Source organism: Stenella coeruleoalba (genome assembly GCF_951394435.1).
Source record: "Stenella coeruleoalba genome assembly, chromosome: 11".
NCBI classification, from domain to species: domain Eukaryota; kingdom Metazoa; phylum Chordata; class Mammalia; order Artiodactyla; family Delphinidae; genus Stenella; species Stenella coeruleoalba.
In genome coordinates, this window is record NC_137157.1 from 53,285,010 (window position 1) to 53,298,189 (window position 13,180).

General features: G+C 47.0%; 1 protein-coding gene and 1 long non-coding RNA gene across 4 annotated transcripts in view; one reads left to right on the forward strand and one right to left on the reverse strand.

Annotated features, from left to right (window-relative positions):
* PPM1H (protein phosphatase, Mg2+/Mn2+ dependent 1H) overlaps positions 1 to 13,180 on the forward strand; it is a 262,737-nt gene that overhangs the window by 216,448 nt on the left and 33,109 nt on the right. For both annotated transcript variants that reach the window (XM_079938193.1, XM_079938192.1), the window contains exons 7-8: positions 1,493 to 1,556; positions 5,263 to 5,370. In XM_079938193.1, coding sequence (XP_079794319.1) covers positions 1,493 to 1,556; positions 5,263 to 5,370 — 172 coding nt within the window. The remainder of the gene's footprint in view (positions 1 to 1,492; positions 1,557 to 5,262; positions 5,371 to 13,180) is intronic.
* Positions 11,557 to 13,180, reverse strand: part of LOC307194837 — a 68,723-nt gene continuing 67,099 nt past the window's right edge. Inside the window, exons 3-4 of one of the 2 annotated variants that reach the window (XR_013830641.1) lie at positions 12,985 to 13,081; positions 11,557 to 12,313 (exon numbers count right to left, since the gene is read on the reverse strand). This is a non-coding gene — a long non-coding RNA (uncharacterized lncRNA). The remainder of the gene's footprint in view (positions 12,314 to 12,984; positions 13,082 to 13,180) is intronic. The other variant, XR_013830640.1, reaches the window with a different exon arrangement.

A 13,180-nucleotide genomic window follows, 5' to 3' on the forward strand; every position in this document is an offset into this window, starting at 1 on the left:
GCTAAATGCTTCCTAAGCTCGCCACATTCATCAGCCCATTTTTATCCTCACAGCAAGCCCAGGAGTTTTTGGCCTCTCTACTTAACGAGGAGCCTGAGGTCCAGAGAGGCTTCTCCGCTCTCCCGGGGCTATGCAGAAAGCAGTGCTAAACTCAAGCGCAGACACGTCCAGTGCCAAAACTTCACTGTTCCTCTACCCTCTGGGAAGGAACTTAACCAAATAACTTCCTGGAAAATAAAGATGTGCCTGCTTTAGTTTTGGGGTTGAGCCCTTTTTCAATCGGGTTGCATTCTTTTGTGTGTCAAGCTCCTTCATAAATTGGATGTCGGGTTCACTCCCAAGCTGCCTAGATATATCCAGGACCAGGGGGCGTGTCACAAATTAATTGTTTTCATGCACTCAGGAGATATTAGTTGAGAAAAGCATCTTGCTTCTAGCCTCTAACCTAGCAGAACCTACCCCATCTGTTACTTGATCTTCCTACCACTTTTCTGAGGAATTGAATAGGCAGTGTTCTGCCCATTGTGCAGAAAGGGGGACTGATGTGCCACGTATTAGCTTTCTACTAGATACTAGCGATAGCTACCACTTCTCGAGTACTTACTAAGTGCCGGGCTCTGTGCTAAGCTCTTCACGTCCCGTGTGGTTATCCTCATTTACAGATGAGGAGACGCAGACCCAAAAAGGTGGAGCTCCTTGCCCAGGGTTATACAGCTGGTAACTGGGTACCACGTTTGCTTGTTGGTTTTTTAACTTCCTTGTGAGCAAAATCGCAAGACGTGGCCTTCGTTTGCTCTCTCACCATAGCCTGGCCAGCCTCTGCCGTGTGTGTCGTGGCATCTGGACAGCCGTGTCTGGAATAAACCACTGAAGCGTAAAGTGGATTTTCTTTCTGTGTGTCGAATGGCCATTTAATAGCTCTCGTGAAACAGAGGATTTTCTGCCAACCTTGAATATCAGGCTGAGGTCAAACAGGCTCTAAATATTCCTTCTCCAGCCATTCCAGTACGAGGCTGCTTTGGCATAAACAACCCCCGAAGGTGAGAACTGGCTCTTGGAGCAGCCCCACCCCCACCCCCCCATCCACCACTGAGTGTTGCTGCTTCTCACAGCTCCAGATTAATGACAAGAATCCTGCCGCCGCTGCTGGAGAGCTTCGTTATTGCACGGACACTAAATGCTTAAGACGGGAACCTATCACCCCTGCTCGCTAATTGTGAATATGCCAGCTCATTTTCTCTCTCTTCAAGCCTGTAAAGACTTGGTATTTTCTGGTTTGTTAAAATATGTACACACACACACACACACACACACACACACACACACACACACATCTGTAGGGAGAATGACTGTTTATACAGAAAGAGATCAGCAGTGTGGTGACCGGATGGAATCTCAGGGAAAATAAAGTACCTGGCGGCCTGTGTCAGGGCAGCAGGTCACTAATTGAGTGCAAAGCATTTTTTTTTTAATGTTGTTTATCCCCCTACAGGGCATACAAAACCATTGAGGATGATGACTTGAAGTTTCCCCTTATATATGGAGAAGGCAAGAAGGTAGGCACGTGCCCTCCCCGGACTGAGAGAACAAGGCTCTGTCTCCACGGAGCCCGTGGTGATCTGTGTGTTCCACTCAGCAGCTCATGATTTTATAGCCTTGACAGCTTGAAAGGATATCATCTCCATCATCCTTCAGGCCTCCTGTCTTGAGGGTCCAAGGAGTGGCAGGGTTGGGGGACGGGGGTGGTGAGCATGAGGGACTAAAGTTAATTTTGTGAAAATGCCATCCCCCTTCTCAATCCATTTGAATAACTTTTCACAGTGTTTAAACACGACCACGTTCACATACATCATCTCCTTGTGTATCTGACAACAAGCCACGAGGCAGGCAGAGCTGGCTGCCTTATATCCATTTGGTAGATGAGGCAGCCGGGACTCCGAGGTTAAAACTGCTCAGGAAGTCACGCAGCTGGTGAGGGGTGGTACCAGCTGTGGAGCCGTGGCCTTCCACTTCCTTCTAGTGCCCTCACATCCCACCACGGAAGCTCAGGCTTTGCAAGGTGGCCTCTCCACTTGCCCCATGGAAAGGGGATCCAAAGTTTCACCCTGATTAAACTATAGGATCACATGGACCAGATGCCAGGCGGAGATAGCGAAGGCCATCCGTCACCAGCTCCCAGGGCCTCAGTCAGAATCAAACATTGTTGAGCTTAAGGAAGGCTGTTGATCTTGAAGTGGTCTCTGAGCAGAGACTGGAGAGGGTCGCAGTCCTGGAGCAGAGATGAGGAAGCTTTGAAGCCATTTCCCAGGAAGAACAAACACCTTCTGAATCATTGCATTCTTCCTCCAAACACGAATACATTTCAACTAGGCGCTGAGAGTTCCAATTAGAAGTGAAAAATGTGGTCACATTGAAAAGAATCTTCAACTGAAATTTTTTTCAGCATTTGATAGCTTTTATCAGGATGAAGTGACTCATAAGAAAACCGAAGGAGGCCTTGCCTTCATGGGCAGAACTTGAGTGTATGTGTGGGCGTGTGCGTGCGTGCGTGCGTGTGTGTGAAAGAGAACACACAGGATTAGGTTTTGGGCTCAGTGTAGCCCAGCAGTGATTTCGCTGGAAGGAGACATTTCATGGAGGGAAATGAAACACAGCTAGTTGATCAATAAACACATCATTTTTCAAACTAACTTGCCCCATCCCTGGTTGAGAATCATGACAGGGTAGAGCTCTACTCCTGGTAGGGTTTCGTGTATCTTTCTGTAGAGTGGGCGCCGTCAGTGCACATCGCTCAGCCCAGTGATCTACGCCTGCAACTACAGTTCTTTGTGGTGCTGAAATTCTCAGTATTATCCTGCTGCTACCCAGTGACTCCCAGTAAGCTCAGGACCACATGCTGTTGCCTTTGTATCCTTAGTACCTGTCCAGCCTGGTACTTGACGCATGGCAGGCCGTCCGTAAATGCATGAGTATTTAATAAGCTATTCAGTTATGTTCAGTATACTCTCCTTGGTACCACAGGAAAATGGATAAATGTGTTCTTCAAAGATAACCAGCAAAAAGATGGAAAAGAGCAAGGGTTTTCCCAGTTTAGCAAACAGTTCAATTCACCAGGACATCATGTTCCTCCAGCATTTCAGTTAATTAGGGCTTGACAGTTCTGTGATATGTAGCTGACAAGTTCAGTCATTGTACCTGTTGACCTATTTAAAAGCCACTGTGGCGTCAGTCTGCTCCAGGCATGCCCTGTACCAAAGTAGCATGCCTCCTCTGTCCCAGGAGTCCGTGATCTCTGCAGAAAGCTTTACAACACATCAGTTCTGTCTTGATCGTTTACAGGGGTTTTCTCCTTCCTCTCTGCACACGGCCTCCCCAGAAATTTCAGAATACTTTCACTGCTGTTACTTTTCATTTAATTTCTGCCAGTGCTTTGAAGGACTTGTGTGGGACATGTAAACAAATTCAGTAACTAGCAGAAATATCAGATTTCTTTGGACTAAAACGTCCAACCAGAGAAGGTGCCACAGCAGGAAGGAGAGTAGAAGGGCTACAAGGGACTCAGAATGTCCACATTTAGAGCTGAACGCGTCTCAGCTAGAAGGGAGCTGAGCCAGGCCCCCGGCAGAGCAGTGCCAGACCGGAGGTCCCCAGGTCCACATTCCTGTGTCTGCATTTCACCCCCTTTGATTCTTGCCTTTGAAATATGTGTTACGGTTTCATTTCCACTTGACAGTAAACCTGCCCACCTTCTGATGTGAAACCAGCTCCAAAATCCACAGCTTTTTGGGGAAAGTAGGATGAAGATATGGTAAAGTGTTAGATTCATGCCTTGGCATTTATAAGTTATTCTTATTACCCAAGCATTAGAGCGAGGATTCAAGTTCAGGTCTTTGAACCATGACACTACACCAGGTACAGTGTTGTGATCTGAGTGTTAGAGCAGTGGGCTTCGGTCCACCCAGAATGAGTTTCACTCCATCCCTCTGTGTTTACCTGTCTTTTTTTTTTTTTTTTTTTTTTTTTTTTTTTTTTTGGGTTTTTTTTTTTTGCGTTACGCAGGCCTCTCACTATTGTGGCCTCTCCTGCTGCAGAGCACAGGCTCAGCGGCCATGGCTCACGGGCCCAGCCGCTCCGCGGCATGTGGGATCTTCCCGGACCGGGGCGCGAACCGTGTCCCCTGCATCGGCAGGCAGACTCTCAACCACTGTGCCACCAGGGAAGCCCCTGTGTTTACCTGTCTTGATGCTGGATATCCTTCTGCACAAAAATGTAGTGCCCCCTGCTCCAGGGAAACTTCTTAGTAGAATTTCTACCTCCTCTGAACTCATATAACCCATTGTTCATGTGTCTTTCAGCACTCAGCCCTATTCCATATGTTGTTAATTAGACATGTACCTCTTAGCCTCCCTTACCAAGTTCCTTTGTAGGAGAGACCAGGCCTTAGATATTTGTCCCCCACAGCAGGGTGCCTGCACATAGTAGGTGCTCAATAAATGTTTGAGTAAATCAAATCTGTGGCCTCCCTGGAGATCATTAGGCTGACAGTGTAGGCATTAGTTTAATGGTATTGCTTCCTTAAAGCATTTGGACAACCATGTAGAGAAAGCTACAGATGGTGTGGTCTCAGCTATAAGGTGTCTGTGTATTTACAGCAAAGTGACATCATGTTCCTTTCCACCCAGATGGAACTTGTGAAGATGTTAGCAGGACAGGTTATAGAGTTGCTAATGGTTTATTTTCTCCAGCCATAAAGTGTAATATATGAGCTCTGGGTGGGCAGGATCTGCCTCTGACGGTTTTACATCTTTTATCACAGAACCAGAGACGTAGCAGGTGTTCAGTAAACACGTGAAGGATGGATGTATAGCAGATGGGTGGGTGGATGGCTGGATGGGGGGATGGGCAGATGGTTGGATTTGGTTTGAATTGATTTCAGTAGCTGTAGACATCACAGATGTATTGTATTTAGTTTATTGGACACCCTTCCCTCCAGTCTCTGCAAAAGAAATCCGAAATGAGACAGCAGCAGTCCATTAAAATTAAGACAATTGCTAGAAAAGCCACTCCTCAAGTATGCAAGTGACCTCGGTGGGCCCTTCCTTGGAAACAAGTACCCACAGAAGTTAGCAGCCAGGGGCATGGAGAGGGGCAGGAGGAACCGGAAAACGACTGCTTCTCTCTTAGCCCGTGGCAGCCATACTGTGGTGAGAATACTTTCTCTGTGTGTGTGTGTTTCTGATGACCCTCTGCTTATACTCCTAGGCCCGAGTAATGGCGACTATTGGAGTGACCAGGGGACTTGGGGACCATGACCTGAAGGTGCATGACTCCAACATCTACATAAAACCATTCCTGTCTTCAGCTCCAGAGGTACCGCATGAGGTTTTTGTTTCTCTTTGGTACAAGAACATGTTTTCTACATTATTCTTCCCATGACTCACACCCCAGATCCAGACAGTAGCCAACTTGTGTCACATGTACTTCTGCAGTGTCTCTCATGTCTGTTTCTTTTCCCCACTCCATTCTCACTTGGACTGTGCTGGTTCTTCCCTCATGGCCTCCCACCCAGATGGCTGCACAGCCCACAGCCCCTTGCCTTCTCAATCCAGCCCACATATTGCCATCAGGCCAATTTTCCTAAACAACTACTCTGACACCTATTTGTTCAGAAACCTTCGACAACACCCCAAGGCTCAGAGACTAAAGCACAGACTTCTTCACTTGGCATTCAAGGCTTGTTATAATTTGGTCTAACTTAAAAAAAAAAAATCTGATCTTTGTTCCCCTACACCAGCCAGAATGAACTTGCTTTTTTTTTTTTTTGCGGTACGCGGGCCTCTCACCGCTGTAGCCTCTCCCGTTGCAGAGCACAGGCTCCGGGCGCGCAGGCTCAGCGGCCACGGCCCACGGGCCCACGGGCCCAGCCGCTCTGCGGCATGTGGGATCTTCCCAGACCGGGGCACGAACCCGCGTCCCCTGCATCGGCAGGCGGACTCTCAACCACTGCGCCACCAGGGAAGCCCCCCTCTTAGATTTTTAATTGCCTAGAAAGCTGATGTCATTCAGTTGATGTCTAGAGAAGTTAACTGAAAAACAAGTTGTCATATATTTGGTTTAAAAAATCATGTTTCTTATAATACAGGAAACAGTGTCAAGTTCTATTTCAAGGTATATCATTTACAAAAGATATTACTTCTAAGTGATAGAACACTCAGTAATAGTAGTTTAGGGGTGTACTTTCTCACATATCACGGAGGCTGGAATTTGGTGGCTGTTCATGTTGGTGCAGCACCTCCAATGTGCCAGGGGTAACACCTCTGCATCTTTTTTTCCTTCGTAGTTGCAAGATGGTGACAGAAGCCCCAAGCGTAACATTTTCATGCAAGGCAGGAAGGAGGGGACAGGCTATCTGTCCCAGTAGACATTCACTTGCATCTCATTGGCCAAAACTGTGTCACATGACCGCCCCTAGCTGCAAAGGAGGTTGGGAGAGTGAGAGAAATGTTTGCAATTTGTACAGTAGAGGAGAGCCAGGGAGGGGTGAGTGAGGAACCAGCGGTATTTGCATACCGTGTAATTAACTGTTGAAACTGTGCCTCACACTGGAAATCCCTGAATGTTTAGACATAGCTCCATCTGCATGTTCTTCCCAAGGGTGGGTGCTGTGTTTGTAGCGAAGGCTCTCTTTGTTGGAGGAAACAGAAACCCACTCATGCCGACTCAAAAAAAGGAGGTGTTTATTTTAATAATGTCGGAAGAGATATGTATGGGGTCCACAAGAAGAACCCTTGAAGAGCCAGGCTTTATGGGAGCGAAGGTGGCTCTGGAATCCAGGCAGCCCTGAGACCAGCCATGCTCCATATGTCTCTGCCACCAGACAGCCAGGTTCTGACTCCCCCAATTGCACGTTCCCAGAGAGGAATCTCATTGGCTCAACTCACCTTTTCTCCGAGGTCACAAGTGACTTCCCAGCCTGTAGACTGTCCACTCCAGAGCCAGCGATCGGTACCATCGGCCACCCAGGCCTACCCCTTTGGCAGGGCTGTGAGCAGGGCTAGTTCCTTTAGAGTCCTTTATTGCAGAGGCTGACATCGAAAATAGATCTAGCCACAGGAGGTTAAGAGGGAAATCTCTAGTAAATAGCAGGCGTGGAAGATACGCACATTTCCTGATATCACCCAGGATGTCAAGTGAGGTCAGCTTGGTGGAAATAATAATTACCATCTGCAGATGTCTCTCTTTTCGCCTTCATAGCAATTCTGCATGGTAAGAACCCTTATGATATAAAATGTCCAAGGGTCCCTGGAAGTTGGTGGATCCCTGCTCCCTCTATTCTGGCCAACAGAAGGATCCCTGAATTACTGCTGAAACTCCTCCTGGCCAGAGAAAACCAATAACTATTGGGTTGGCCAAAAAGTCCGTTCAGATTTTTCCGTAACATCGTATGGAAAACCCGAACAAACTTTTTGGCCAAGCCAATGCTAGACTCATGGACGTCTATATTTTCCCCCTTGGGAGGGAGGCATTTATCAGGCATATTAAATGGTACTGTCACCTTTCCAAAAAACACAGGTAAAGTGTGACTATATGGGGGGTGAGGGCTTCTCAGGAAACACTAATAACCATTTTGCTCCTTAAAGGAGAGTGAAAACCTTCTCACCCTCCCCACCCCCCTACACACACACACACACACACACACACACACACACACACACTTTCTATATAAAGTGAGAAGTTCGGTTTGGTTTTCAGAAGAATGGTCTCTATGCAGTTGGGTTATAGATCTTCCAATCACTGTGCTCCCGTGGATCCCAAGAAGAGACTATAGGTTTAAGACTTGGGCCAGTATGGGAGAGTCCCCGAGGACTGATGAAAAATCCCAGTTGGTTGATCAGAAACTTCATGTCACCTGTCTGAAGTCTAGGCCGGACGATATACTTTTTTTTTTTTTTTTACGTGCAGCATCTCATGTAATTCTCACAACAATTCTGTGAGGTGTGTATGGTTTTTATACCCATTTTACAGACCAGGAAATTGAGATCCAAGGAAGTACGTTAACTCCCCCATGGTTGTACAGTTATTAACTAACAAGATGATCCTTGTACTCAGGTTTGTCCAATTCGATCAGGCTCTGTAGGAGAGGGAAGCTGAGTTCAAGGAAATCTTCTTGGATAGTGTTGAAGGGACCCACTGAGAACTGTTTCAAGGGGCTCTGAAGAGAGTACCTCTATCCTGGGACCTCAGTGGCCAGAGTTCCTCAGAGAAATATGGCCGGCCTCAGACTGCCGTTGTGGAAAATGATGGTGTGATAGAAAAAGTAATTGGGAAAGACAGGACTGGCCTTCTGTGTGTGCCACCCTAGGCCAGACAGAATTGTGCAAAATGAGGTTGTGCACCTATAATTTAGCTTAATGGGTATGTAGTGTAAATCTCAAGATTCTTTTGCACGAGATTAAAATCGTTGTACATTTTAAACGTTTCCAGATGGGGAGGCCTTAGCCAGAGCCAGGAAAGGGGGAGGAAGGTCCGAGGGAAGAGAGGGGAGCAGCTTGAATCAGCTCCGATGCAGGAGTGCAGAAGAAAAGATGGGTACGGGGGAACCCCACATCCCCGGTCTTGGGGCAGAAACTCCTTTTCCCTGGGTGGCAGTGATAAAGTCAGACCCTGGAGAAACGGCTAGGGGGCTTCTGTTGGGAGCCCACCAAGCCGGGTACATCTATTTAAACCATCTAATAAGGAATAACTGGCTCCCTTGCTGCCTTTATTCCCCCACCTGCACCCCAAGCCTACCCTGGCTTTCTAACCATGACTTCCTAAGAACATTCCCCTGCTACGCTTCATCTTTGCCAAGCATGGGTCTTTATTTCACATTTGGGTTCTAAATTTCAAACTCAGCTCAGGCTGGTAGTTTTAACAGTCGCAAGGAAGTGGGGTATGTGTGTGTGTGGGGGGTGGAATGTGATTTAGTTCTAAGAAAAAAGGCTCAAACATCTTCTTGGAAATCAGCATTGTTCCCATTCATCATTGTAGCTCCTAATTTGACTTGATGAGTTAAATAAAAATAAATCAAAACCATGTGGATCAAATTTACGTAAAAAATGCACAGGGGTTTAAAAATTAGAGAAGCGTTTCTAGCCAAACACATTTTTGGTTTCGCTGAACACAAGGCACTGGAAAAATCTCGAGTTTGCCAAACCCAAAGAGCGGCCGCCAGGTTTGCTGAGCCTCCCACGTATCTCCCCAGGTCGAAGGTAGGGAATCTCTGGCCGAGAACTGAATTCCACAGGAGGCCCCCATCAACCCAGCACGGGTCTGTCTGCCAAGCGTAGGAAGCGTTTTGACCCTCCCCTGGTCCACGGCACCATTCCCCCGTGTAACTGGAGCCTTTCCTCCATAAGGGAAACACCCCCATCGGGTCTCCCATCCTCTCGCTCAACCTTTGTGTATCACCCTAGAGTTCAAGTGGAGAAGGAGAGGATTTGTGAATTCAGAGTCACTCTGCACCTTCTTGTCCAGCAGTTCTCCACCCCGTCCAGCACACACCTCATGACCTATTCCTCAGACAGCGTGGCCCAGGCCTGCAGCCTAAACCTACAGATGTTCTCTACTCCGCACCCATTTCTGGCCTGTGACAGGCCCTCCCTAGAGCTAGGATTCCTCTTAATGTCTTTCTCGCTTTCTGGCCTCTACTCCAAGACTGTGCTTGACTTTAGGCCCCTTTCGGGCTCTTGGAAGAATGAGGTCTTTTTCTGTCTGGGGGCCGGTTTGCAAAGCCAACCCCATCAACTCAGCAGTCCCCCACCTCCCGCCCCCGCCACACTGAACCACAAGGGAGCCTGATTTTCTCTTGGCTTCATTTTTCCTCTCCTTAGTGTTCAGGATTCCTGTCAGCTGTTTTCTGTGACTCCAGCTCACTCATTTAGGTCATTCTTGGTTCTCTTCATTTAGATTTCATTTTTTTCTTTCATCTGAAACAGGCTTCTCTAAAAGAAGGAAGACCTTAGGCTCCAGTATCTGAACTCCCTCCCTAGCACCGGCATTACCTGTGACCTCTACAAGTTCTTTCAGCCTGCTTTCCCCTTGCTGCAGGTGGGGTGGAAATGCCTAGACTGACGAGGTGCTGGGAAAAACAAATGAGAACATCTATGGAATTGCATGGCACAGGGTCTGGTACATGGTCAGAGATGGTCAGTAAACATTAGTCTTCCTTATGCACTGGCTTCTGGAAGCCTTTGCACTTACAGGGGATTCCCAGTATTCACTTTCAGGTGAAGAGAAGAATGACTATTTTGTTTGAGACTCCCCTGTTGTCTCCCATGAAAACATGAACAATATTTAAGATCTCACGTTGACTCCTGGACATTTACGGTCTTCTGATTCTCAGTAGCTTTTCATGCCCCAAGCCAAAATCCTGTTTTGGGAACGAGCATGTTTGATTATATTGTGTACTTTCTGCAGTCTGGCCAATTCATAAAAAAACAATATTGGTGCACAGTGATACGGGGAGATGGCTGGGCTACATTAAGTGAAACAAAATAGGATTGTATATACAAAAAATTGATCGTAAGTAGGTAAAAAAGTTGTGTGCATATGTATACACATATGTAAAAATGTAGGTCTTGAGAAGGAAATTTTCTCGAATGTTACAGTAATTATCTTTGGGTGGTAGAGGAGGAATTAAAAAATTTCCTAGACCCCTCAAAAATACCTTAGGAGGCAGTGTGATATTGTGGTTAGAAACTCAGACCTGGTGATCAGTCACGGGCTCAAGCTCTCTCTCTTTACTTACTAGCTGGGTGATTATAAGAAAGTTACTTTACCTAAATCTCAGTGTCCTCCTCAGTAAAAAGAGGACAATAGGGTTGTTATACCCAGGAACGCAAGGAACAAGTTAAATGACATAAAAAGTACTTAAAACAGAATCTGGCCTAATAAACATTAGATCGTTTATTCCATCAAGACCACAGAATCTCACTGTTTACACAGAGAGTAAACATGAGTCCAATAGTGTTTATCGAGGAGCACACTGGGGAACATGTCCTCAAGCAATTAGAATTTGGGGCACTTGGAAGGCCAAAGAATAATCAGCCGTAAACCCTGTGAGTCCTGCTTCCTAAGGGACTAGGGGAATTCAGAGAAGGGAGAGAGCAAACACCATCTAATCTGAAGAGGGAGGACAAGATAAAAGAAGGAAGCAGTAATGAGTCTGGTGTGAAGTAAAAGTTGCCTTACAGAATGTTTGGAAGATTAGCTTGAAGGTCTATTAGCTATAATCAAGCAAATTATCATGGAGGGCCTAGAACTGGACCCGAGGTGGCAGATCAGGTCTTCAGCAAGGGGATCAGCGTGATAAGTGAATGTGGCGGTGGAAATCTTAGCTTGTAACAGCACGTGGATGGGGGGTGCAGAGGTAGGGAGGTGCAGACCGGGAGGTCGCCGTAGAAGTGAAACCATGTGGCAGTGAGGCTCTGAGCTGGGGCAGGGACCAGGAAAGCCAAAAGGAGGCACAGGGGAGAGGCATTTCACAAAACCACGTAACAAGAACTGAGGGCACACTTGATTTTTAGAGGATGAAATTTTTAAAAAATTAAACTTTGCTTTCTAGCCTGTGAGAAAGGAAGAAGGTTGCTTGTTGGGGTCTGAAGAGGAAAAATAATTTTATCCTTTTTCCCTCTGAGTTTTCTGAACCAATTTAAAAAACAGACACAGGAGTCTGGGATGAAAATAACTTTATAGCGAGGATAAAGTTAGACTGGAAACCGCGGTTTGGATCTAAGACCAAAATGGACGTTTTATTCCTCACCTCCAGCCCTCAAATTAAACATGCCTCCTGGACTGTCTCTCATCTCCCCACCCCACCAAGGGAGGTTTTCCTGGTATTTACCTGCTGGAGGACAGGAACAGAGGGACAGGTGCTGCTTATGGACAAGTAGGGACCAAGGAGAAAACTCCAACGGGCTCGCTGTCCCGTGTCCCTTCTCACCAATCCTATAGGGAGAGGGGCCCATCACAATACAATGCCTTTGTGCCTCTGCTGACTACAAAACAACTTAGAGGCTTAACAGGAGAATTTATTATTACCTTTCATACTTCTGCGGGTTGAATGGGCTCGGCTGGGTGCTTCTCACGTGGTCACAGTTGGCTGTCAGTTGGGGCTGGAGTCATCTGAAGGCTGGATGGGCTGCAAGTCCGAAACGGCTCTCTCACATGGTTGGCAGTTGATGTGGGCTGTCAGCTGCGCGTTGAGTCGAGGCAGCTACACACAGCCTCTCCATGTGGTTTTGGCTTCTTATGGCATTACTGCAGCTGGATTCTGAGAGGAAACATCCCAAGAGGAGTGGTTTGAGAGACTGAGGCAGAAGCTACAAAGCTTTTTTTTTGTTTTTTTCGGTACACGGGCCTCTCACTGTTGCGGCCTCTCCCGTTGCGGAGCACAGGCTCCGGACGCGCAGGCCCAGCGGCCATGGCTCACGGGTCCAGCCGCTCCGCGGCATGTGGGATCTTCCCGGACTGGGGCACGAACCCGTGTCCCCTGCATCGGCAGGTGGACTCTCAACCACTGCGCCACCAGGGAAACGCTACAAAGCTTTTTAAGACCTAGCCTCAGGAGTCCCAGAACATCACCTCTTCCACATGCTGGTGATTAAAGAAATCACTAAGGTGGATCCACATTTGAGGAGAGGAGAACTAGAATCCACCCTTGATGAGAGGAGCAGCGTGCTTGTACAGGGAGGGAAGGAAGTGATGGTGGTCATTTTGGAGACCTTCTACCATCGCCTTCCTGTGGAAGTGTCCTCCCTGCTGTGAAATCTTGAGGATTAGAGTAATCATCCTCTATCTTTCCAGTGCAAACTAATGTAAGTTGATGCATTAGTTATTTACCTAGTTAATTAAGAAAGGAAACCTAATTTGCAGTGTAGAGGCAGATTTACAGTGATGCTAGTTAATTAAATGTAAGTATCAGGGTCCTTCACTCAGACCAACCTTCAAGGAGTTCTGGTTGTTACTGGGAAATGTAGACAGTTCTATGTGGTGAGGAGAGGCAAGGTTACAATCAGGAATCATTTCCTTGCAATCATTCCTCAAAAGAAAGGGACCTCATTTTCCATGGTTCCAGTAATCTGTTGCAATTTCTCTTCTCATTCCTAATAAGCATTCACATTAGTATCTAGGTTTGTAT